This window comes from Ochotona curzoniae, unplaced genomic scaffold (assembly GCF_017591425.1).
Source record: "Ochotona curzoniae isolate NIBS_2020 unplaced genomic scaffold, NIBS_Ocur_1.0 contig_2688, whole genome shotgun sequence".
Lineage (NCBI taxonomy): Eukaryota > Metazoa > Chordata > Mammalia > Lagomorpha > Ochotonidae > Ochotona > Ochotona curzoniae.
Window position 1 is genome coordinate 2,357,745 of NW_024465553.1, and position 25,072 is coordinate 2,382,816.

Consider the following 25,072-nt stretch of genomic DNA (forward strand, 5'->3'; position numbering starts at 1 on the left):
GCCCGGCCTGCTAGTGGGGAGGAAAGGGGGGCAACTTGGTATGCAAGGAAACTGCCTCGGGCTCCTATCTTGATTGCCAGATATAGCAAGGCCCGGCTCACCCTGAAAACAGCTGGGATTCCATCACACTACTCAGAGGATAACAGATGCTGGGTGAAGAAACTTGGGAGTAAAAATTGTCACTTATGAGTCAGAAGGCACTTCAGGATTCCAGAGCCACAGGGCCGACATGAGCGGGACTAAGGAGAGGCTGGCCATTTGGGGCAGTAGGTCTGACGGTGCCAGGCCTGCCCTTGACCTCGCAGAGCCACACACAGGATGTCTGCTGCATCAAGGCAGCTTACCATATCTTCTCAGCGAGTCTGACACTGGAAACTAGAAGCACATATCCCGAGGTAAAGCACCCCAAGTCCGGCTCTCTAGTTACCTAACCACACTCTGGCAGCCCAGCCTCGGTGCGCTCCACGGCCTCGCAGGCCAGCACCATCCACGAAGAACGTGGGTTCTCGAGCCAGACTCCGACGTCTGCGAACTGCAGTGGCCTCCCCCGGCGCCTCCGCGCCAGTGAGCACCTTACCTTGAGAAGGTGCTCGGACCTTCCCGCGTATCCCTGCCACCCCGGCCCGGGCTGCAGGACGCTGAGGTAGTTCCTGAACTCGGGATGCCTGGTACCTACTCCTTCAGAATTCAGGACACGCAAGAAGCAGTCACATAAGCAGCACTTTCATCACAAGCCACGGGTCTGAGTGCAAAACAAAGGAAACTTGAGTTGCTTTATTGAACTTCCAATTTCTGGGAGGCTCGAGGTTTGAAGTATCCTGGACAACAAAAGAGAACCAGACTGTGCTTCCAGACCTTTTCTGCCATGTTCTTTCTTCAGGATTGCTATTTTATTGTCGCCCTTTCTGTTACACGGGTGTACACATCAGGTGTTAAAAGGTACAATACATTCTACAACTGAGCAGTACGTTCTGTAGCTGAACAGGCCGAGAGATTACACTGAACATCAGCATCTGGCAGTATTTTTGGAAAAAAAAAAAAGTGACTAAAATGGGTTTAAATTGATTAACACTATTAAATCACATCTAATATTTGATACTACATGATTCAATACAGCTATACGATACAATTATACAAAATGTGTTAACATCAAAGAATACAACCAAAATTAAGATAGCAAACAAAACCTATATAACTTTTTTTTTTTTTACAGGAAAATACTTTTGAAGTATGCATGTAACTGCCCATTCTTTTAAAGAAATTCTACTGCAAGCAAAGTTATCAACCTCCAGGAAATCACACGTAGCATTACTAAGCATATCCCCAAAAAGTGTACAATATGCACACTTGGAAAATACAAAATTAAAAAAATTGTAAGCAACAGGTGAGCTCCATATTTATAAGAATGTGAAAAGAAGTCCCATTTTTAGCACTGTTGTATAAAGAATTGTCTTTTGATGCGAAGTCCATGAGCTGTCCTCCTGCTGGGACCACACTTTACAAAAACACCGTGTTTTTGAAACGAGATTACACAGCAAGATAGAGCATCTTAGCAATGTCATCTTTTTAAAGTTTTTTTTTTTTTGCATTTTTTAACTACTTTATCAAAACATGTCCCTTAGGTGTGTAGGATTCATTTTTAAAATTCTTCCTAGAAACAATATACAAAGGAGGCGTGCTTTTCCCCCAAGCACACGCGTGGAAGATGCTTCCCGAGGCCGAGGGCGTCTTCTCATTTCTCACTGGTTGTTTTTGGCCTTGGCATGTGTGAGGATGTGAGATTTCAGGTTAGTTGACTGAGCAAACTTCTTATTACAACCGTCGAAGGGGCACACATAGGGCCTGTCTCCGGTGTGGATTCGCACGTGTGTGCGCAAATTGAAGTCCAGTGAAAAGCGTTTCCCGCAGCCTTCAAATGTACACTGTGAGGAGAGACCAGAGGTCAAGGGCGGGCAGTGGAGCAGGCCTCCGGGAGCTCCCAGCTTCGTAGAGAACAGCTTATTTCACTCAACACCTCTCCTTTCTGCCCTGGCTGAACTTTCTAGATGATTCTAGATTTGGTGGATGAGATCCCTTCACTCTAACACCAGACAGCACCTATGGCCCATGTACACCCCCAACAATCTAAGAGAACCACTTGGCCAAATGCTAGCAATCTGCCTAATGATTGGATGGAGGCCCCAGTGCGTCTATAAACTGAAAAACAAAACAATGAGGAAGAAGTTCCGGGTGTCCACTAAAAACGACCCACACTGGACTGGCAGCAGCACTGCTAGTGTCTGCACACGTGCCAACAGTCACCTCTCCCAGGCTCCCTGTCCCCAGTTACCCCAGATGCCAGGGCCTCCCCACAGCGTGTTCTGCCACAGGCTGAGGCAAGCCCTGACCACCCATACGGCCCGGCCACTGTGGTTCCTCCCGCGGGCTCCCGGGTGATGCGCCCACACCCTGCAGGGCCGGGCCAGGCAGGCGGTGTCGGACGGAGGAGGAGCGTGCTCTACCTGAAAGGGCTTCTCTCCAGTATGAACCAGCTGGTGTCGTTTTAGCTTGGAGCTCTCCACGAAAGCCTTGCCGCATTCTGCACAGACGTGGACTCGGGGGCCGTGGGTGTGCAGATGCTTTCTCATGGCAGAGTTATCCCTGAACATCTTTGTGCAGCCCTTAAAACAGAGCAAGCAACGCAGAGGTTACCGCACACACAGGGAGGAAGCACCCAGCCACGAGCAGCCTGGACTGGAAGGCAACACCACCAAGCCCCTCCCGCCTATTATTCCTGGTACTTCAAGACAGACAGCTGGGAAAGGCTGTAGCATTTAATGCAAACCCTCATGTTGCAGATGAGAAAACCGAGGCTTAGAGATGTCTCCAAGCCACCAGAGGGGCCGGGCTGGGAGGAGAACCCAGTCTCCTGGCGCCTAGCTTGGCCCCAGAGGAATGCAAGGCCGGCAGCCCACCACCCCGGGGCCCAGGCTGTGCCGTACCCAGGGGCTGACCCTTGCCATCGCCCATGGTGCTCCTCTCTCTGCCTCCTTCCTCTCCGTGACAGACAAAGAAGCAAGAGGGTCTCCAAGGAATGGTCAGCAAGAAGAGATGGACGCTGAGACCAGGGAAGGCAGAGGCAGGCACACTGACCCCGCGCAGGCCAGGGTGCTCGCGGGCAGACATGGCTAGACAGCACGACAGAAGGAAAGCACAGGCCACCCCCAAGCGTCACAGGCAAAGCCACAATGTTGTCACCCCGACCTGCAGGCAGGGTGCCCATTTTGAAAATGGAATTTCAAAAAACTGTCACCAGAAAAGGACACAGGGATGCCAGGGAACTGGCAGGCAGTAAGGCCCAACTGTTTTCAAATGCTTATCTTTCTCTAATGGTTGATGTGAAAAAAGCAAAAACAAAACCAAAAAAACCCCCGACTCCATTCGGAATTCCGCTGCTTCAGTCTCCCCGCCCCTCCGTGACGGAACCCCCCATCCCGCCAGCTCCATCACTGGGTCAGGTTCTCTTGTCATTTCAAAGACTACATTTGAAAACAATTAAGTCCCCTTCTAGCAGTACACAATTGACAGGGCAAATAAGAAAATTGTAAAGGAAATTATGAAGTCTGATTTATTCTAACAACATTCAAAATCATTTCCAAATCTCAGTCACGAGCCTAGGTTGCCATCCTGGCCCTGTCACTGAGCCCAGGCAGTCCCAACCAGCACGGTGAGCAGGCAGCGACAGCACGCGCATCGCTCCCTTCTAAGCGCCACTCGGTCTATTTAAGCAACAAAGCCGCAGAGCCAAGCATTTCGGTCCGCCCCTCTATCTGAGCTAGGACAGTGCAGTTGCAGAGTGCTGGGGCTGAGAGCTTCTCCACAGCTCAGCACCAGCGGGACGGACACCTCCCCCTAGCATTACTTACTTTATGAGGGCAAGCTATTGTTCTTGGAGCATCATCTTCTTTAATTTTTCTTGGCTTCATTCTTATCAAAACAAAAAACAAAAAAAACAAAAAAAAAAGAGAGAGAGAGGTTTGTAGGAGCGGGCACACTCAGCTGGTATCAGTCACATACAGTCCCTACATGCTTCCCTTCCAGGCACCCCAAACTAAAAGCGTAGGACGAGCTCCCGGGGCGGAGGCAGGGCGGGACCTCCTGTTCGCGGGTGCTCACGGCTAGGAAGAAGCCTTCTCATCTCACACACAAGGAAGCCGAGGCCAGCAGAGCCGGGCCACTCCCAGGCCTGGAGCCAACCAGGCCTTGTGGCCAAACACCTACTCTTCCCTCGAAACCCCTATAAAATACCTAAACCAACAGCTGAGACAACCTCAAATCAACCTCCTGGTGCGACAGGGGCAGCCGCTGCTGTGCCATCCCAGCGCCTGGCAAAAATGGCGTGTCCAACATGTCCTTGGTCCTACAGCTACTGCCTGGGGGAGCTGCCGACACAGCACACCACTTCTAAGGAGTATAAGCAAAGAAGTGGCAACACAAGCACAGGACCCCCCGAAGGATGAAGGACACACCTGGAGGCTTAGGGGAGGAGCCCCCAGAGACAGGTGGGACCCCACACCCTCTTGTCTGCTGTGTGGCTTCTCTGAGTAGAGAGGAGCTGGCCAACATTTCTTCTGCACAACAGAGGCCTCTGGTCTGCCAAGTTCCCACGTGCAACCAGACACGGCAGGTAGCCGGCCTGCACTGCTCTTTCCACAGAATCACCTGCTGGTCTTTTGTGAAAACTTTCTCTGCAAATGCTGCCTACAGATCTGTGTGTGGCCGAGGGGTGATTAGTAACCATCATGAGGCTCACTTCTGCCACCCTTAAAGTAACAAAGCCCCCAACACGCCCCTTCTGCTTCACGGCTCATCTGTGAAAGCTGTCCTGACCCCCGGTGATGCCACTGGCTTCAGCTCTCCCACAGCCCAGGGGCCACACGGAGCCCCCTCGATTCCACAGGGCCTGCTCAGTCCGCCACGGCAGACTCCTCCCTTCTAAGGACACTGCCCCTCCGCTGGCAGAGCATTCCTCAAGGGGCCGTGTGCATAAGGTTCTGCACTGGGCCTGGCCCGAGTTCGCAGAACCAGGCAGGGTACAAATTAGGTGGCACTGCACCACCTGGAGGGATCATTGAAAAACAACACTCAAATGTTAGTAATTTAAGAATGTGTTTTAAGAACCAAGCTTCCAGTCTTCTCAATTAATGTTTTTTCTCATCTCAGGTGCAGGCAGTGTGGCACGGCAGGTTAGGCAGCAGTTGGGGTGCCTGCACCCCACACTGGAGATTCCTGGATGAGGTGTCAAGCACTCGAGCCCTGCCAGCCACATGGCAACCCCAGACAAGGTGAGGACTCTAACTGCAGCCTGTCCCAGCTCACGGCAAATCTCTCCTCTGTGTTAATCTGCCTTTCAGATTAACACAAATAAAAACTTCAAGTTCTCTGCTGAGTCTACAGAAAGCGATCTTCACTACGGAGATGGTTACACATGACTGGTTTTCCTAAATTCATACAACAGTACACTTAAAAGACCATGAATCCTATGGTGCAAAGTATTTAACAAGCCTTAATTAAGGAGGCCCCTTGCAAACATTCTCCTAGAATGATTCCTAGACCTTAACATTACAATGTTTGCTTGTTTTATCTACTTGAAAATCCGAGTGTGAGAGGAACGGGAGGGAGAGGGGGAGAGAGTTTGGTCCGGTACTTGATCAGGGTCGAGGGGTCCAAGCTCTCGAGCCAGCATGTGCTCCCAGGATGCCGGACCAGGAAACAGGATTCGGACAGACATGCAGATGTAGGCTGCAAGCATCCCAAGCGGCACCAAAACTCCCACCTCAGTACCAGCCATACATATACTGGAAAGACAGAATGGCAGAAAGGGGCATCTACCAACCCCAGGAGCATCAGCAGGAGGCGGGGTCAGAGACAGCGGGCCTCCACCCAGGACCCAAGTGCACAGGGCACCACAGTACCTGCCCCTCAGAACTCACTTTCTGAAAGACAAGTTATTATGGAAAATTTTTAAGTTTATAGGGCATTTGGGCAAGCTCATTTGAACTTGGGGAGGAAGTTAGGAACTAATAGCAGACGCCTGTATGTAAGCCTGTGCCAGCTAGCCAGCCTGCCCCACAGGGTGAGATGCGGCACCTCAGTCAGGACCTGCACATCCCATTTGGCTGGGCACACGGAAAGGATCTTTCTCCAGAAAGCGCACACACACAAAAGCTGGCCGGTCTACTGCCGGAAGACTCCTCACCTGCTTCCTGTTCTCCGAGGGTAGAGCGTGAAGCCACCAGCTGACCTCTATTAGCCATAGCGCTTCGGGCCAGCCCTGCGGTGGAGCGGCGAGCACAGCCAGGTGCTGCACACGGAGAACCACAGGCTGTCTGATGGACCCAACTAAAGTGAGGTCAATTCCAACAAAAACACTCTGGCAGCTGTTTTTAGCCACCAGGTGCTGGTGCCCCAGGCCGCCCTTCACCAGAGGACAGGGCACAGCAAAGCCAGTCCTCACTGCACTACCTAGTCCACAGGAGGCCAGGTACACTTCCCACTCAGGGCGAGTGGGGGCTACTCTCCCCAGATGGACTGCTGGAGTTGCAGCAAGTCACTCAGGCCCACATAGCATTCATCAAGTGGGATCTCCCACAGCAGAGCCTTGCACAAACACCGAGAGCTGCCACTGTCCGGGAAGCAGATAACATCATTTGAATAATGATTCTTCAATGTGAAGCTAAGCCCTTACCCAGCCACACAAGCTTAGTTAACGTCCAGGCCAGGGATACTGCCCTGACCCACACTGGTGGGAGCCTGGCACAATTACCATTTGCAAGCATGATTCACCACCCACCCCATCCCCCCTCCCGTGCAAACAGTGTTGCTTTTAGACAAACAAAACAAAGCTGGCTCAATGAGAACATCTTAAATGAAGCAGCATATAGTTGTTTTAACACTCGTGTACTTTGCTTTCACCTAGTTCAAAGTCACAGCAACAGAGAGAAGGGGAGGGGAGAGAGGGGAAGAAAAAGGGAGAGAAGGAAAAAGAGCGAGAGCCAAAGAGGAAAAAGGGGGTGGGTTTCCATGACGCCCACACAGCCAGGCCAGGGCCAGGCTGAAGCCAGAAGCCTCAAGTCAAAGCAGGCAGCACAAAGGCAACAGGCGGCTCGAGCCTGCTCTGGCGGAGCTGTAAGGCAGTCCGCGATTGGTCCAAGCATTCTGTTAACCCCTCTGTGCAACAGGTCTACTGGGAGACAGCGCTTCCCCGACCTCCCACTTTTAACTGATCCCCAAGGTCCCACCTGCCCAGTGGAAGTCATGACTTCGCATAGCTGCCCACACGTGTCAATAATTTACTAAGCAGTCTAGGCCGAGGACAACAAGAAGCTGCCACATAGTGAGGTCAGGTTCAAGTCCAGTCCAGTCCATCTAGAGGAGAAATGGGCAAAGCAGCAGCCCTCCTTGCACCAACAGTCCAGTCTTGCAAGCCCTGACAACAAGGTTGTGGTACGACCCACAGCAGCCTGGAAATGTGGTACCTCTTGCTTTCCAAGTTCCTGTGACACACACACCCAAATTGTAGGGACCTCAGAGGACACCCACATTCAAAATCTCTCTTCAGTTGGAAAGGTGTCATGTGAGAGGCAGCATGTCCAACCCACAGTCCATGTGTTGCAATAGCTCCTCCTAGGTCAGAACACTCAGCAGGCTAACCAGGAATGAACAGAGACTAAGCATGTTCTTGCCATACTCATGTAGAGGATGCTGGTCGCAGATCTTGTCCGATAGACCGCCTTTTGCACACGCATAGGTGTCTTACTCATTCTGTCCTTTACTGACCAAAGAGCCTTTGTCACAGTCCTCCTACTTTTGCTACACCTAGCAGAGTGCACCTGCGGCCCAGCTGTCCCAGCTTTGCAGGCGTCTTCCTCCAACTGCTGGTGGCACTGGGCTGCAGCGTACCTCCAGGTGTAGCGCATACACTAGGAATGCCAAGGTCTCTAAAACTTATTTCTAAAAAGACACTTTCAGCTAGAGCAAGGGAGGAAAGAAAGGAGGGAGAAAGGAAGACAGAGTTATCTCGAGGTCTTCCAGCTACTAGTTCACTCTCCAGGGGCATCCCAGGCAGCAGGTGAGCCAAGGGAGCACAACGCCCAGCCCAAAGACCCTGTTCATAGACTTGTGTGTTTGATTTAAAAAATCTACCTTTTGTGCCTGGCATGGTAGTCTAATGGCTAGAGTCTTCACCTTGCATGGAGTCAGGACCCATATGGCACCAGTTCATACCCTAGCTGCTCCACGTCCCTTCCAGCTCCCTGCTTGTGGCCTGGGAAAGCAGTGGAGGACGGCCCAAAGCCTTGGGACCCTGCACCCACATGGGAGACCTGGAAGAAGCTCCTGGCTCCTGGCTTCAGATAGGCTCAGCTCTGGCTGTTGTGGCGACCTGAGGAGTGAACCAGTGGATGGAAGATTTTTGTCTCTTCTCTCCGTAAATCTGCCCTTCCAATAAAAATAAAATAAATCTTGAAACAAAATTACTTGTACAAGAAAGGCAGATTTAGGGAGAAGTAGACAATGTCTAAAGTGAGAGGCTGCAGATGCAGGTCTCCCACACGGGTGTCAGGACCCTGCTTGCACCCAAGGTGTGTATCGGCAGAAAGCCGTAACACAGAGCCAGAGCTGGGCCCACCAGAGCAGGACATAGGTGTGCTAACAGGCCGGCTGTACTAGGCTAAAGGCCCACCGCCAACTGCCACTTTGTTGGCTCATGTGTTTGACAGCTTTGCAAGCACAATTCCTCTCACAGCACGGCTTTAGTGCCTTCTAACTACCCGCAGCTGGTTTGCTTGTAACCCGTCCTTGGGGAAGGCCCTGCACTTCCCCATCCTCGGTGTTCCGAAACGTCTCCAAAAGATGGCTACTTGGTGCCTCAGGCCCAGGCTCCCACGGGTGACCCCTTTCTTGGGCAGCCTATTCTAAGGCAGCCCGATGTGGACAGGTAGGTCGGCTCTGCCACTATTGGCCCTCAACCACCTGTCCCAAGGCCTGGAGATAAGCTATCCCCTTGGCTGCCCAATTCTCCAGGAAAAGAAAGCCAGTCCTCAGCCACCAACACCCAACTGCTCCTACCCTCGGTTCCCTCTTCCAAGTCCCCCAAACTCTGCCCCTCCACAGTTAAGCTGCTATACCATCAGGACTGCAATGCTGCTCTCTCTGGGCCTTGTGCAAAGTCCTGTGCTGGCTGTCACAGTGCTGCAGGCCCCCGAGGCGACCCTGCCATTAGAGCGGTCCTTTCACTCTGCCACTGATGCTCTTGGCCTCTGAGGACCAGGACTTCCCCAGGATACGATGCTGGCGTCTTCTCTGTCCAAGATCTCCCTTCTCAGAACTTACTTGCACATTCTCATGTTTTCAGTTGGTGGACGTAAGGAGGACTATTGAGGAAACAAAGCCCTATCGGCAGTGGATAGTCTCGCCTCAAACCAACAGGGCTTGTCCTAAGCCACAAGCTGGAAGCTTCTCCCAACTTGACCTATGACCCAAGGAATAAAGCTGGCACTTAACATATTTTAAAAAACTTATTTAATAGGGAACCTGTGGGGTCACCTAATGGGTAACATCTTTGCCCTGCATGTACCATGATCCATATGGGCACTTGTTCCTGTCCTGGCTACTCTACTTCCCACCCAGCTCAGTCGAAGATGGCCCAAAACCTTGAGACCCTGCACCTGCGTGAGAAGAAGCTCCGGCTTTGGATTGGCTGAGCTCCAGCCGTTGCAGCCACTTGGGGAGTGAACCAGCAGATAGAAGATTTCTCCCTCTCTCCTTCTCTCTGTAAATCTGCCTTTCCAATAAAAATTTAAAAATCTTAAAAAAGTCAGTTACAGAGACACAGGGGTTTTCCTATCTATTATTCACTCCACAGATGGCTTCAACTATGTTAGGGGCTTCATCCAATCTCCTGCCTGAGTGGCAGAGGACCAAACACTTGGGCCATTTTCTGCTACTTTTCCCAGGCCATCAGCAGGGAGCTGGATCAGAAGCGGAGCAGGCAGGACAAAAACTGGTACCCACATGTTCACTGTCTGGCAGTGATGGACCTGGTGCACAGAACCGACAATAACACGCGTAGACTACTGACTGATAATCGAGAGCCGAAGTTTATTAGCACATCATGCTTTTACAGACTGAGGGTGACACAGGATAAGGGAGGTATTGAAGAGCGTACACAGTTCCCATAAGCCTGTCTACGGAAACCATCCATTATTTCCACATCCTTATCTTGAAAAAAAATCTTGAAAAAATATCCAATCAAACGCACTCCTATCCAATCAGTCACTCTCACACCAACGATATCCAATCAGTTCTCCACACAGGCTGCTAGTGCTGCCAAGGAGTGGCTCACTGGTGAGCCCTACACTAGCCCAGGAGTAAAGGGGAATGTTCCCAAACCTTTCCCACCATACCCTGTCATTCATCACACTGCGCCCTTACCCCGTGCCTGATGCCATTTTGGTTCTCACCTTGACTAGCTCGGGTTCTAGCCCAGACCATGATACCCTCCCGGCTCCACCTGTGCAGGACTGCAGGCCAAGCCTCTCAGCTCCCACAGCCCCTTTCTCTGCCGCTCTCTGTATCCCTGTACCTAACTGCCCTGCCACGAAAGATTAGAAATAGACAAGTGTGCCTGAGGGCCCCAGTTCACGGGAGGGCAGACCTGTGCAACAGGGGGTCAGCCCCTGTACGTGCAATGCATTGCTGCAAACACAACGCGGAGGCAGCACCTGAAGGCTCGAGCACTGGCTCCCTGGCTTCAGGCTGACCCAGCGGACGAAAAGATCTCTTCTCCCTCCTGCCATTCACTTTTCAAGCGGATTCAAAGTAGATAAACATTAGAAAATTTCACGAAAAAATAAAAGTATTATGAAAGAATTCATGCATGGATTTAAGAAAATTTCATTCTAGACTTTCTGAAACACCCTTGTATACCCAGTAGCTAGTATCATGGAAGATAAAATGTTAAAAAATCCAGTTCTATCAAAACACAAGATTCTCACCCACCTGCTAAGTAGGGAAACTGAGGCTGCGTGGCAGGAATCACCCATGTCTCTTTGAAACACTTTATTATTTGAAAGGTAGACTATCAGACAGGGAGTCAGTAAGAGGAAGAGAGAGAGAGAAAGAGATGGCTCGTTCACTTCCTGCTTCACTCAAGGCCAGCCTGGGACAGGCTAACTCAGGAGTCAGGCGCCTCCCTGGTCTTGTATTTGAGTGGAGGGGCCCAACTCCCAACTGCTTCTCCAGACGTACTGGCAGAAAGAAGTGATAACAAGAGGAATGCTGGGAACCAAACTGGTACCCCCGTATTGGATGCCAGAGTTCCAAGCAGTAGTTCGACTCACTGTGCCAAGTCGGCTCTACAACTGTTTTGGGAGACCTCAGGGTCCCACCCTGGGCGGAGCCTCCGGGCTGGTTCTCATGCAGCCACACGTGGGCGAGAGACTCACCACACGAGGTGTGATTTTATCTACTCACAAGCAACACTGACTCTGCAATCTAACTGTGCCCCATCTTACTGTCTGCTACCACTCACATGAATAGCATAGTGCTACTAAAATTAAAACTGCTTTTGTTTTCAAAAGCTTCCCTAGAGAAAAAGTATAAATCACCACTGTGACTCAGGCACAAAAACAGCTGGCAAAAATTTAGGCACTTTCTATAACTCAAAGGAGGAAGTTTTTACAACTTACCTAGCAAATTCTGCCAGCTGTTTGGGGTCAGAGAGGTCGATGCCAGGGATCCCGCCGGGAGGCAGCTTCTTCCCTGTCATGTACTCCGAGTAGTCTGGGGGCGAGTTCTCCCCGATGATCTGCTCTTCAACCACCGTCTCATGGGCGATGTCTTTTTTTTCATCTGAAACACACACACGAGATTATGTTAGCTGAGTACATCTGCTCTATAAACTATACAAACTCATATTCCTCTCTGCCTGCCCACGCTCCCGGTAACCCCTTCGGCCCTGCAGCCCGCTTCAGCATCCTGCATCCCCCTACTTCGTTTTGTTTTTCAGCCACAGCACAGCTCTTCTGTTAAGAGTGCTCACTCGGTGACGCCAATGCCAGTCGGCCCTTCCAGCTTTGGCCTGCTGGATGCCCATCAGCCTCATTATTCCTGGCTCCTTCAATGGGCGACAGCCCAGCCTGCTAGCCCTCAGCCGGGACCCCACGATGTGCAAGCGTGGCTGTGCGCTGTCTCACATCAGCCCCTCTTCCACATCCCAGTCGGGCGGGGCGGGGCGGGGCGGGGCAGGCAGCCCTCAGTAAGCATATACACAGACTGCCAGACACCTGCAGATTTGTATCTTGTCAGACTCTCAAGTGCGACAGATTCTAAAACGCAGTGTTAAATGCAGTGTTGATCCCACTCTCTTAACCTCTGTTTTTTTTTTTAAAAGACTTATTTATTTTTATTACAAAGTCAGATATACAGAGAGAAGAGACAGAGAGAAAGATCTTCCGTCCGATGATTCACTCCCCAAGTGGCCACAACGGATAGAGCTGAGCCATTCCGAAGCCAGGAGCCAGGAACTTCTTTCAGGTCTCCCACACGGGTGCAGGGTTCCAAGGCTTTGGGCTGTCCTCAACTGCTTTCCCAGGCCACAGGCAGGGAGCTGGATGGGAAGCAGGGCTGCTGGGACTAGAACCAGCACCCATATGAGATCCCGAGTGTGCAAGGCAAGGACTTTAGCCACTAGGCTACCGCACTGGGCCCCCACACTTATTAGCCTCCTCTACAGGAGGCACTAATACTGATTACCTTTAAAAGGGATTGTCGACCTAACTTGGCTCTAGTGATTTCTGATTACAGTAGCATCTTAATTGGTTTTCCTTTTATTCCCCATATAATAAGTATATTTTATCTTTGATGATGCTTACAAAGTTTAAGATACATGTCCATGTGAATCATGAATTAGGGTGGGGAGGGTCGAGAAATGTGGCAAAGTGGATGAGAGAAGGGGAGAGGGCTGTTCACAGGAGCCCAACCACATCAGTATGTAAGGATGGGGGACAGCCACCTGATGTCATCCCGGGGTCCCCGATGTCGAGTGTTCCAAGCGAACAGATTAAGTGCTTCTGATAGTTTTGAGATACTTTTGCTTTTGTTGTTCCAATGTTGACTGTTTTCACAATTCTTTACTCTAGCTTTATTGTAAATAGTAACAGAAAAATAACAAATATTTTCACTCATAGCACTATATAAATCACTCCAATTTGACCTTCTGGGTCCTGAGCTGCCTAGTTCCACTTAATTCATCCAGTCCTACCTTGTATTTCCCCTCTGTCCTTCTCTTTCATTCACCAGTGGCTGCACCTGGCCTAGGTTGAAGCCAGAGCCAAGGACTCCATCCTGCTCTCCCACATGTGTGCAGGGCCCAAGGACCTGAGTCACCAGCTGCTGCTTTCCCAGGTGTATTAGCAGGGAGCCGGATCAGAAGTGGAAGAGCCAGGCCTCCAACTGGCACTCCTGAGCAGTGGCTTGGCCTATGGTGACACAATGCCACCCAGCTCCTTGGTCCCTCCAACCAGGCTGTTCCTCCCGGGTCAATGCCTGGTGGCTACCACCAAGCGAGCAGGACCTCCTCCCTCCGCTGTCTGTTCTCCTCTCTCCTGACCTGCCTTCCGATTCTCTAAGGGCTTGTTGATCCCAACATCCAACCTGGGATGCCCAGGTTTGAGTTTGTTTGAGTTTCTAGATTGATGTCAGTCCCCAAAACTGCATTTACCTACTTCAATTGGTTCTCTGACATCAGTGTAAAGCTAGAATTCAAGACAGAATGCATAGAATGTAGATTCATTTGAGGCAAGTTCAGTTACTGAGCAAGGAAGAGCACAGAATACAGCAACATTAAATTTCTTGTTTCACCTTTCTTGATCAGAGAAAACACCAAGTCACTACAAGATCATAAAATAGGGCCAGCACTGTGGCATAGCAAGTAAAGATGCTGTCTGTGGAACCAGATTCCATAGAGGTGCTGGTTCAAGTCCTGGATGCTCTAATTTCCATCCAGCTCCCTGCTTTCCTGGGCACAATGGGAAACCGGTGACGGATGACCCACGTCCTTGGCCCCGCACGCACACAGGACTCTGAAGAAGCTCCTGGCTTTGGACTGGCCTACTTCTGGTCACTGCAGTCATCAGGGTGAGCCGAGAGGTGCAAGATTTCTGTCTTTCCCTAACTTTGCCTTTCAAATAAATCTTAAAAACTGTTACCTTCATCTGACACAGAAAGCAAGCAGAGGCCGAGTGAGCTTATGCAAGCCACTCAGGGTTACCCAGCTGCTGAGTAGCAAAGCCACAGGATTCCCAGGCTCCAACCCCAGCTACCTACCACTGCACACCCTGAAAGGCAGCGGGAAGGGCTCTGTTCTCTGGGTTCCCACCATTCACCCAGGAAACCTCCAGCAGAGCGGACACCCAGGGTAGCGCATGAGGGGAAGCTGCTGCTTGAGGCTTGCAGCAGTGCTGCTTAGAGTCCCAGCCTTCAGCTATCCCCTATCCCAGGACACAGCAGGCGATGAGCCGTCAAGCTCTTGGTTGGGTTCTTGCTACCCCGTATGGCAAGACTGGATGGAAAATTCCAGGCGCCTGCTTCTTCCTTTTGATATTTTGCACATTGTGGTCTGCCACCCGCAACACAGGCAACCCAGATGGGAACTGTGGTCTTAATCCTGGCTGTGCCACTTTGGATCCAGCTTCCTGCTTATTAACGCACCTGGAAAGGACCCTGCGTGATGGCTCACCGGCTAAATCCTCACCCTACAAGTGCTGTGATCCCATATGGTCGCCAGTTCATGCCCTGGCTGCTCTACTTTCCTATCCGGCTCCCTGCGTATGGCCTGGAAAAGCAGTCGAGGACGGCCCAAAGCCTTGGGACTCTGCACCCATGTGGGAGACCCAGAAGAGCCTGGCTCCTGGCTTTGGCACGGCACAGCTCCAGCTGTTGTAGCCACTTAGGGAGTGAAACAGTGGACGGAAGATCTTTCTTCGTCTCTCTTCTCTATAAATCTGATCTGCCTTTCCAACAAAAATAAATAAGCCTTTAAAAAAAAAAAAAAAAGCTACCACCTATTCCATTATCTGAGTTTGCCTGTCCCAGTGCTTGCCTGCAGTGTCCGGCCTACTTCATCAAGCATATTAAGAAGTTCATCCATGAACATCCCATCTTTCATGGCTGAATCACATTTCTCTACGGACACACGTGCGTATTCACTCATTTGCAGTGGATATGGGCTGATCCCACCTCTAGATGTGCTGAAGGGTGCTGCTCTAACTGGACACAGCCCTGCTTCCCTGACAAGGCTACACGGAGCTCATTACCTGCATGCCCATCTAACTCTTAAGTCCGAAACATTACCACCTGACCCTTGACCTACAGTGATGCAACTGGATCTAGACAAGGCAGAATTAAAACTGCAGTGGTAATTTCCCTACTTGCTATAAGGAATTTGACAGAACACCAAAAAAGGACATTTCACTACTAAATAGGACACTACACAACAGTTCTTCCAAACAGGTTACAGGTTTATTTCGGAAAGGATGGGAAGACAACAGGGAGACAACTCCTCTTCCGCTGGAGGTCCCTGTGCCACCTCCAGGGAAACCAGGCCTCCACATGTGTACGCGGAGGAAGAAAATCTAGGTTGCACACACGTACGTGGGAATCTGGAAGAAAGCTGTATTTAAAGTCACAGAAATACAAGAGGAAGCATTAAAAAGGACTTGGCACCAAACCCGGGCCGTGTCTATACTGGAAGAGTAAGGAGAACGCAAAAAGCAGGATGTGTTTATCAGCCACCACCCCCCAGCACCCTGGCGACGTCTTTTGTTGCCCTAAGTTTGAAGTCACTGTTGATTCCTGTAAGCTTCTATGCCACATATTTAATTTCTGATTTGATAATATTTATGTATTTGAAAAAGCACAATTAAGTACAATTAAGTCAGAGAGAGAGAAAGTGAGAAAATCTTCCACTTGCTGGTTCACTCCCCAAATCCCCAAATGACCTCAGACTCAACAGCTGGGACTCACTAAGCTGGAGCCAGGAGCCTGGAATTCCATCCAGGTCTCCCCCGTGGGCGACAGGGGCCTAAGAAGTCAAGTGGTCTTCCACTGCACGTTCACAGAGGGCTGCATGGGAAGTGGAGCAGCCAGGACAGGAACCTGATGCCCACACGCACGGCCTGTCTCCAGCAGTGGCTTTCCATAGGCTGTCTCAACACCAGTCCTCGTTAGGCTCCATGGTAATGTTTTACTCCTGAATAAACTGTGCTTCCCATGTGGAAGCCACCTGGGAGAACTTCTCAAAGACCAGCGTGTAGAAACTGGGAAAAGGACAACATTCCTGAGAAAAAAGGAATCCAAGTTCAAAGCCTGGTAGAGAAATGACAAAGGCTAGGATACGACTGGCAGGAGAGCAGGAGGACGTGGCTCGTTTCTCTTTATTCTCCAGGTACATACTGAAGCAACAGATTAACAATTCTCATTCGGCTGTTTTGATAGTAAAACTTTCAAGCCAAGTAACAGAAATTCACAATGTTCTTCTCAAAGAACTAATGTGCCTTTATTATTGGTCCGCTCCTAAATGTTTTCCTTTGGTTAATGTTGAGTGGCTCTAGATCTGCTGCGTTCTCCTGCACGGACTGACTTGGGACCTCCCTCCCTGATCATGGTCCGTGAATGTCTGTAACAACTGGGGAGCCTCCCATGCTCCGGCACCCGGCACAGTAAGTTCTGCCTCTGCCTGTGGTGCCTACACTCCATAAGGGTGCTGGTTCAAGTTCTGGCTGCTCCACTTCGGACCCAGCTTCCTGCCAATGTGCAGGGTAAGGTAGGGAAAAGAAGGCCCTTTCAGCGCTGTGGGAGACGGGGAGCGCACTCCAGGCTGCTGGGTTTGGACCGGCCCAGCTGTGGCCCTGGGCATCTTCTAATGACAGGGTTTCACGTCCTTCCCATTTCCAGTAAACAAGGGGCCAGGCAGTCCTTTTTTTTTTTTTTTTTAAATTTTTTTTGAAGATTTATTTTTATTGGAAAGGCAGATCTAGAGTGAATAAGAGACAGAGAAAGATCTTCCACCCACTGATTTGTTCCCCAAGCGACTGCAAAGGCCAGAGCTGAGCCAATCCGAAGCCAGGAGCCAGGAACTTCCTCAAGATCTCCCACGTGAGTGCAGGGTCCCAAGGCTTTGGGCCGTCCTCGACCGCCACCCTCCCAGACCACAAGCAAGGATCTGGATGGGAAGAGGAGCCGCAGGGACAATTACTGTTGCCCATATGGGATCCTGGTGTGCGCCAGGGTGAGAATTCAACCACTAGGCTACTGCGACAGGCCCAAGGAGTGACTTTTAGGAGCCTATTTTCTTTGTTCCTACTCCTTCAATTATGAACATTGGCTAAAATGTTCACCTTGCAAGCACTGAGATCCCCTATCGGCACTAGTTCAAGTCCCAGCTGCCCTGCTTCCCATCCAGCTCCCTGCTTGTGGCCTGGGAAAACAGCAGAGGACGGCCCAGAGCCTTGGGACCCTGCACCCGCGTGGGAGGCCTGGAAGAAGCTCCTGGTTCCTGAGAGGCTCAGCTGGGTGGGAAGTAGAGCAGAGAGGACACAAACCGGCGCTCATACAGGATCCCGCTCTTGTAAGGGGAAGATTTAACTGCTGAGCCCAGTAATGCTAAAGTTTATTGTGGGAAGGGTCATTTATTTAAACATGAAACTAGTGGTGCCAGCGCTGTGATGCATCAGGTAAAGCTGTCACCATTCCACATGGGCACCAGCTGCTCCACTTCCGACCAGCTCCCTGCCGACGGATGATCGCGTGGGATGCTTGCAGGAGGCACCTGGCTCTCCAGAGGGCCCCAGCTCTGGCCACCCGGGAAGCGAATCAACAGATGGATGAGATCTCCCCCGACCCCAGCTCATTCTCTAAGTCTTTCAAATAAATCAATCTTCAAGTCTGTATGCATATTTTGGCTAGACATCCTCGTGGGCTTCTTCTATTTCGCTCTCAACCCAGTTGAGAGGCAAAACCAAGAGTCTCCAGAACAGCCTGCAGGAGAAGGCCAGCCTGTGGTGCAGTGGGTACAGCCGCTGCCTGTGACACCAGAATCCCATTCAGGCGCCTGTTCATGTCGCGGCTTGCTCCACTTCTGAACTAGTTGCAAAGAAGCTCTGACCTAGAGCTGGCCACCTGGGGAGTGAACTAGTGGACAGAGACCTGTCTCTTCACTGGTAACAATTTCAAAACAAAACATTTCTTTGAATCTCTCTTCTGCCATCCAGGTTACCAAACGTGTGCCTGCAGGGCACTCGGTGTTTACTGAAGGGCCTTGAATCACCACACCTTCCCAAGTCTGCCCCCCTTCCCGCCTCTACTCTAACTCAGCTGGCCCCACCTGGCCCCACCTATCGGTACTTGGTACCCGCCTTCCCCACCCCCACCATTCACAGGTTCACATCACTGCACAAAGCTAAGAGAGGGCCTAACCTCATTTGCCTATTAGGATCCCAGAGTTCTGCCTTAAGCTATCAGGTATCACTTGCTATTGTCACAGCAATTTGTAAGGAAGAGAATTTTTTCTGCTATGGTATGCAAATGATCCTAAGGATCTCCCCATGCCAACAGCTCACTTTACAAGTGGCCAATGTCCTATGCAGAGGCAGTCCCCAGACACCATGGGCAGGCAGGTGGGGAGCCATCAGCACCATAACAAGACCCTGCAAATGGCTCCCCTTAGGTCATTAGAGGAACTCAAACCCACCACACACACAAAGGCACACATCCACCCAGCAAGGGCTTCCTATCTCTTCCAGACTCAGCCATCAGTTAGAAATTAATGGGATTTTCAACAACCAAACTCAATACAGGAAGTCAAATTTTAAACATACAAGGTTTTGGGCCTGGCAGCGTGGCCTAGTGGTTAAGTACCTTGCCTTGAATGAGCCAGGATCCCATATGGGAGCTGGATCTAATCCCAGCAGCTCCACTTCCCATCCAGCTCCCTGCTTGTGGTCTGGGAAAGCAGTCAAGGACGACCCAATGCTTTGGGATCCTGCACCCATGTGGGAGACCTGGAAGAGCTTCCTGGCCCCTGGCCTTGGATTGGCATAGCCTCAGCCGTTGTACTCACTTGGAGAGTGAATCATCGGACGGAAGATCTTCCTCTCTATATCTCTTCCTCTCTGTATATGTGACTTTGTAATAAAAATAAAATAAATCTTAAAGATTTATTTTTTTTATTATTTTTTATTGGAAAGGCGGATATACAGAGAGGAGGAGAGACAGAGAGGAAGATCTTCCGTCCGATGATTCACTCCCCAAGTGAGCGCAACGGCCCGATGCTATGCCGGTCCGAAGCCAGGAGCCTCTTCCGGGTCTCCCACGCGGGTGCAGGGTCCCAAAGCTTTTGGGCCGTCCTCGACTGCTTTCCCAGGCCACAGGCAGGGAGCTGGAAGGGAAGCGGGGCTGCCGGGATTAGAACCGGCGCCCATATGGGATCCCGGGCGTGCTAGGCGAGGACTTAACCACTTGCGCCACCGCGCCGGGCCCAAAAATAAGCAGTAATTCTGTTACGGACCTAAGCTTCCCGTCCTGAAAACCAACTGCCCTTGCAAAGGAGACTTCAAAACCAAAGGGGGGCCCGGCGCAGTGGCGCAGTGGTTAAGGTCCTCGCCTTGCACGCCCGGGATCCCATATGGGCGCCGATTCTAATCCCGGCAGCCCCTCTTCCCATCCAGCTCCCCGCTTGTGGTCTGGGAAAGCAGTCGAGGACGGCCCAAAGCTTTGGGACCTGCACCCGCGTGGGAGACCCGGAAGAGGTTCCTGGCTTCGGATCGGCATAGCATCGGCCGTTGCGCTCACTTGGGGAGTGAATCATCGGCCGGAAGGTCTTCCTCTCTGTATATCCGCCTTTCCAATAAAAAAAATAAAATAAATCTTTAGAAAAAAAAAAAAACCAAAGGGAACAGAAGCGCCTCTGTAGGGGCAGCCCTCAGTTCACAGGCCCACCTGCCCCTGCAGCACAGTCAGGGCTGCGGACTCCCGCCTGGGCCCTGGCAGGCCGGCTTCTGCAGCCACTTGGCAGAGCGGAGTCAAGCAGGGGGCCAAAGATTTGGGCCTCTCTTCCTCTTCAATAAATGAATAAAAAAGTGAGACTGAACAAATACTTTGAAAAATAAGAAAAATGCCTTTCTGTGCCTACCTCCCTAGCTACAGGAGGCTTGGTTTTTTAAAAACGTACTTCGTTCCAGAAGCCTGACCATCTGCCGAGGGGGCCATGTGACACTGATAACCTGGCCTCAGGCACACAGGACAAGGCCTCCCAGTTCCGCCCGAGCTTCCGGCCCAGGCCTCGGGCGTCCACTCCACCACTCTTGTAGGTCAGAGGCCACAGCAGAGCCTCACTGGGGAGGGCCTTGGTGCCGCAGGAGGTCCGTGGACATTTACAGGGACAGCATCTCCATGACACACAGAGAGGAAACCCACAACCCAGGAGGGATGGTCCAACAGCAACTACGCCTATCAAAAGTTACTGGTTGTAAACTTTCTGAATGCATAAAACAGAGGAACACGTAAGATGTGCTTTCTCACTTTGAGGAGTCTTCTTCCAGATGGTTCTCCAGCCTTCTACGTGTTGTTTAATTCAGCCCAAAGGCTTCTGCGCAAGGCCTGCCGGCTGATAAGGAGTGCGCCAACAGCCGCTGACGGGGTCAAGGTGCACAACCACTCAGGCCCTCGGCTGTTCTCATGGTTGTTGTTGCTGTTTCCCACGACACAGTTCTGTAGGTAGAGGGAGTGCTCTTCCCCCTCCCCATTTTCCCTTCCTGCCTTTTATTACAGCAGTGTAGTTCTTTCATGACAGTTACAAGTCTAACATTCTGCTATTAAGCGTATCATGACATTGCATCATACGGTCAGGTATGTCATTAGCTTTTCTATTCAAGCCTGTGGTTTAGTCAACTCAGTTTATATTTAGCTCAAAGCAATATAAAGTGACACCTAAGGAAAAGCAAGGAATATCTATGAAAAAAAAGCCATGTTCCACTTTCCTTTAAGTTGTCCAGCATGGCGATGGTTGTTAGATGTATGTATGGAAAAAAGCTCAAAGTAAACAATGGCCTCACCACAACTAATTAAGGGGATTCAAAACACTGCTGAGCTGTGATTAAAGACTGAAATATGCTCAGATTAACAGGACCTTAACATTCTCATCTGCAAATACCACAGGTCCTGCCAGATTTCCTGGACAACAGACCTTCATTTAGTTAGGTATAACACAGCACCTCATGGACGAACTTTGCAAAGGTGCATTAACCTGCCACGGGAGACCACATATTGGACAATTTCCTTTGCAGTGTCCAGAGTGGGCAAACCAGACAGACAGCAGGCTGGCTGCAGATGGCACACAGGAGCGATTGTGGACAGGCACAGAACCTCTTCCAGGGGTGATGACAATGTCTGATATGAGCCCTGTGCAGAAGCCTAGTGGCGAACGTCCTCGCCTTACAAGCACTGGGGTTTCATATGGGCTGCTCCATTTCCCATCCAGCTCCCTGCTTGTGGCCTGGAAATGCAGCTGAGGATGGCCCAAAGCCTTGGGATCCTGTCCCCGTGTGAGGGACCTTGAAGAAGCTCCTGGCTGCTGGCTTTGGATCAGCTCAGCTCCAGCCATTAAGGCCACTCAAGGAGTGAGCCAGTGGATAGAGGATCTTTCTGTCTCTCCCTCTCTGTAAATCTGACTTTCCCATAAAAATAAATAAACCTTAAAAAAAAAAAAAGTCTGAAATTAGAGTAGTGGTGTTTGCACAAACTGGTGAGCATAAAAAAAAAATTCACTGAATTGTGAGAAAACAACTGCATTTAAAAAAAAGCGGCCCAGCAGGTCAAGCTGTCGCCTGTGGCCGGCACCTCACACGAGCACCAGCCCCGGCTGCTCCACTTCTGCTTCTGTGAAAGCAGCAGGACAGCCCAGATCCTTGGGCCCTGTACCCACGTGAGACCTGGAAGAAGCTCCTGGCCGGTGCAGCTGCAGCCATGGAAGGCATCTCTGTCCCTAATTCTGCCTTCCAAACAAACAAACAAAACAAAAAGCAGATCTTAAGAGGACCAGTGGAGGCCTGAGGGCCACGCTATCCACGATGCACACCTTGCTGCAAGCTCCTTCCCCTGGGAAGGTAACGCACAAGCAAAAGAAACCTTAAAAATAATCCAAAAACTTGGGCTTCCAAAAATACGCTCATTCCCACTGAAGTGTTAGCTTTCTATTTTAAACCAAGAGGTGCTAACGCGGCTCGGGGGGCCTGACAACACCACCTGCACGATTATTAGTCCAGTGACTTCAGTGACAAAGGTCGGGGCTTAGGCAGAAGTGTCGCTCCCCAGCCCACTCCGACCTCAGGCACTGTGTCGGCGAGACGCCTGCGAGGGGCACCTCACAGCAGCTAACTGCCTCTCATCAGACCCCAACACGCACAGATGTCGCCTCCCAGCTGACTGCTGGACTTCCCCACTGGTTATCAAGTCCATCATTTTAGGTCACTTCTCAAGATTACCTTCTGGACGTGAGTAGCTGACCACAAACGCCTTAGCCTCACTTTGGTAATAAGAGAGGGAGGCGATTAGCACAAAACCTAGCTGACACGGGCCAGCCCTACGTCGTCCCCACCAGCGCTTACCAGAGAACTGCGCAACACACCGGACGCCGCTAATGCTTTTAAGAAGCGGCCCGGAAAACGCCCAGCGGTGCCAGCTGGGGCAGCCGCTCGCACGGTGCCCTCCCCCTCTCTGCCCTAAGCGGCCCTCTGCATCTACCCCTCCAGCAAGCAATTCCGGAAGCTTCAGCGCAAACTACGCCGCCTTTCAGAATCACTCTAAAACCTGACCCTACGCACACTCCGAGACACCTAGCTGTGTGCCCCCAACGACAGACCCCCGCGCACCGGGCGTGGGGCCGTGGAGCGCGGCCGCGCACCGGCGGAGGGGCCGCACTTCCTGCCGGCGCTGGCACGAGGGAGCCGGGCCAGGACGCCGCCCGCCGCAGCCGCCGCAGCCGCCCCGCAGCCCCGCGGCAGCACAAAGACCGCGCACCGGCGCCCGGAGCCCCCGGCCTGGGCGAACGGCGGCCTCGGCGGGGACAAAAGCGGACACCCGGCCGGCTACTGGTCGGCGGCGAGGCCCGCGCTGGCGGCGGGGTCCGGGGCGTGGGCCGGGGGCGCGGGGCCTGGGGTCGGAGGTCGGGGGTCGAGGTCCGGGGTCTGGGGTCGGGGGCCCGGGGTCGGGGGTCGGGGTCCGGGGCGCGGGGCGCGGCGGCCGTTGGAGCGCGGCCCCTCCCGCCCCTCCCCCCGCCAACTGCGCCATTGCGGCCTAGCGGGCGGCACCCCGCCCCACGGCGCCCGCGGCCCCGGCCCTGCCCGCCCCGGCCCTGCCCGCCCGCCCCGGGCCCTGCCCGCCCGGCCCCGGCCCTGCCCGCCCGCCGCCGCCATCTTCGCCGCCCGCCGCGCCCCCGCCGCGCCGCCATCTTTTGGGGCCGCCATACTTGCCTGGCGGAGAAGATGGCGGCGCCCAGCGCACACATAAAACATGGCCTCCCTTCAAAACAAAAACATCGCGGGGCCGGCGCGCGGCCGGCGCTCACCTGAGGACCACATGGTGACCGAGAACTCGCCCTCCAGGGTCTTGATCTGCACCTGCTTCTGCTCCCATTTCTTGTTGCCCGGGTCGGCGCCGCCGCCGCCCGCCGCGCCGGCCCCGCCGCCCAGGTAACTCTTCTTGCCGCCCTTCTTGCCGCCGCCCTTCTTGACGCGGCCGCCGCCCGACGACGAGCCGCCGCCGCCGCCGCCGCTCTTGCCGGCCGCCGCCACCGTGACCAGCGTCTGCTCGATGTAGTCGTCGTCGCCGCCGGCCGGCGCCGGCACCGGGATCAGGATCTGGTCCTCGAAGCCGTCGTCGGCGCGCAGCCCGTCCGAGTCGTCGCCGCCCACCACCTCCTCGCGCGTCTGCACCAGGATCACCTCCTGGTGGTGGTGCACCTGGCTCGGGTCGTCGGTCACGAGCGGCTGCAGCGCGATCATGGGCGGGTGGTGGTGGTGGTGGTGGTGGTGGTGGTGGTGGTGGCCGGCGTGCCCGGGGCCGCCCCCGCCGCCGCCCCCGCCGCCCCCGCCGCCGTCCTCGTCGTCGTCGTCGTCCTCCTCCTCCTCGCCCACCACCGTGGTCTCGATCGTCTCCACCGGGATGGTCTCCACCTCGATCTCGTGCAGCTCCACGATCTCGGCCGGCATCTCCGAGCCGTCCGTGGCGATGTAGAGGGTGTCGCCCGAGGCCATGGCGCAGCGCTCGGCCGCGGCTGCTCCGCGGCGGGCGGCCCGGCCGGCCGAGGGAGGAAGGCGGCGGGCGGCGGGCGGGGGAAGGGGCGGGCGCGGCGGCGGCGGCGGCGGCGGCGGAGGGCCTGCCCGCCTGCGGAGCCTCGGCGCGCCCCGCGCTCGCGGCCGCGGCTCGTCCCGGTGCCCGCCCGCTCTGGCCGCGCCTCCTCCCGCCCTCCGGGCCCGGCGTGCGCTGCTTCCCCCTGCCTGCCGCACCGACACCAACTCCTGCCACCCGAGCCCAGATCTCGCCGCCGCGGCCGCCGCCGCCACACTCGGCTCGGGCCCGGCCTCGCGAGACTTCCGCGCTGGCCGCGGCCCGCCCCCGCCCGCCTGCCATTGGCCGCCGCGCCTCCGGGCCCCGCCCCGCGGGGCCAATCGGCCGTCCGGGGCCCCGGGCCGCGGCCCCGCCCCCTCGCCCGGACTCCTCCCGGATTGGGGCCGGGGCGGCGGGGGGCGGGGCGGGACTCACGCGCTCCGGCTGGCTCGCGGCGCGTGACGTCAGCGCGGCGCCGTCGCCGCGACGCGTCGCGACGCTCCCCGCCCCCGGCAGAGCCACGGCGGCCGAGGCCTCTTCCCCGGTTTCCGGCCGCTCTCCGCCCGCTGCCGCCGCCGCTTGGGGAGGAGCCGGGGAGCGACCCCGGGGACCGCGGGAGACCCTGGCTGGGCGGCCCGGCCCGGCCCCG

The 25,072-nt window shown here is 53.5% G+C and overlaps 1 protein-coding gene across 1 annotated transcript; it reads right to left on the reverse strand.

The window, feature by feature from the left end:
- Positions 1-759: 759 nt before the first annotated feature.
- On the reverse strand, positions 760-24,619 carry YY1 (YY1 transcription factor). The gene is made up of 5 exons (XM_040975064.1): positions 23,663-24,619; positions 11,730-11,892; positions 3,906-3,966; positions 2,502-2,660; positions 760-1,922 (listed from the first exon to the last, which is right to left on the reverse strand). Exons 1-5 carry the CDS (start codon positions 24,348-24,350, stop codon positions 1,740-1,742), a joined length of 1,254 nt encoding a protein of 417 aa, XP_040830998.1. The 5' UTR covers positions 24,351-24,619; the 3' UTR covers positions 760-1,739.
- Positions 24,620-25,072: the final 453 nt, after the last annotated feature.

What these genes read in the sequence shown, in the direction of transcription:
- YY1 (XM_040975064.1), bottom strand. Translation starts at nt 24,350, where the DNA reads ATGGCCTCGGGCGACACCCTCTACATCGCCACGGACGGCTCGGAGATG. An exon ending in GGTCACCATGTGGTCCTCAG is followed by an intron (nt 11,893 to 23,662) that starts GTGAGCGCCGGC and finishes TGTGTGTTTCAG; the next exon opens with ATGAAAAAAAAGACATCGCC. An exon ending in CAGCTGGCAGAATTTGCTAG is followed by an intron (nt 3,967 to 11,729) that starts GTAAGTTGTAAA and finishes TGTTTTGATAAG; the next exon opens with AATGAAGCCAAGAAAAATTA.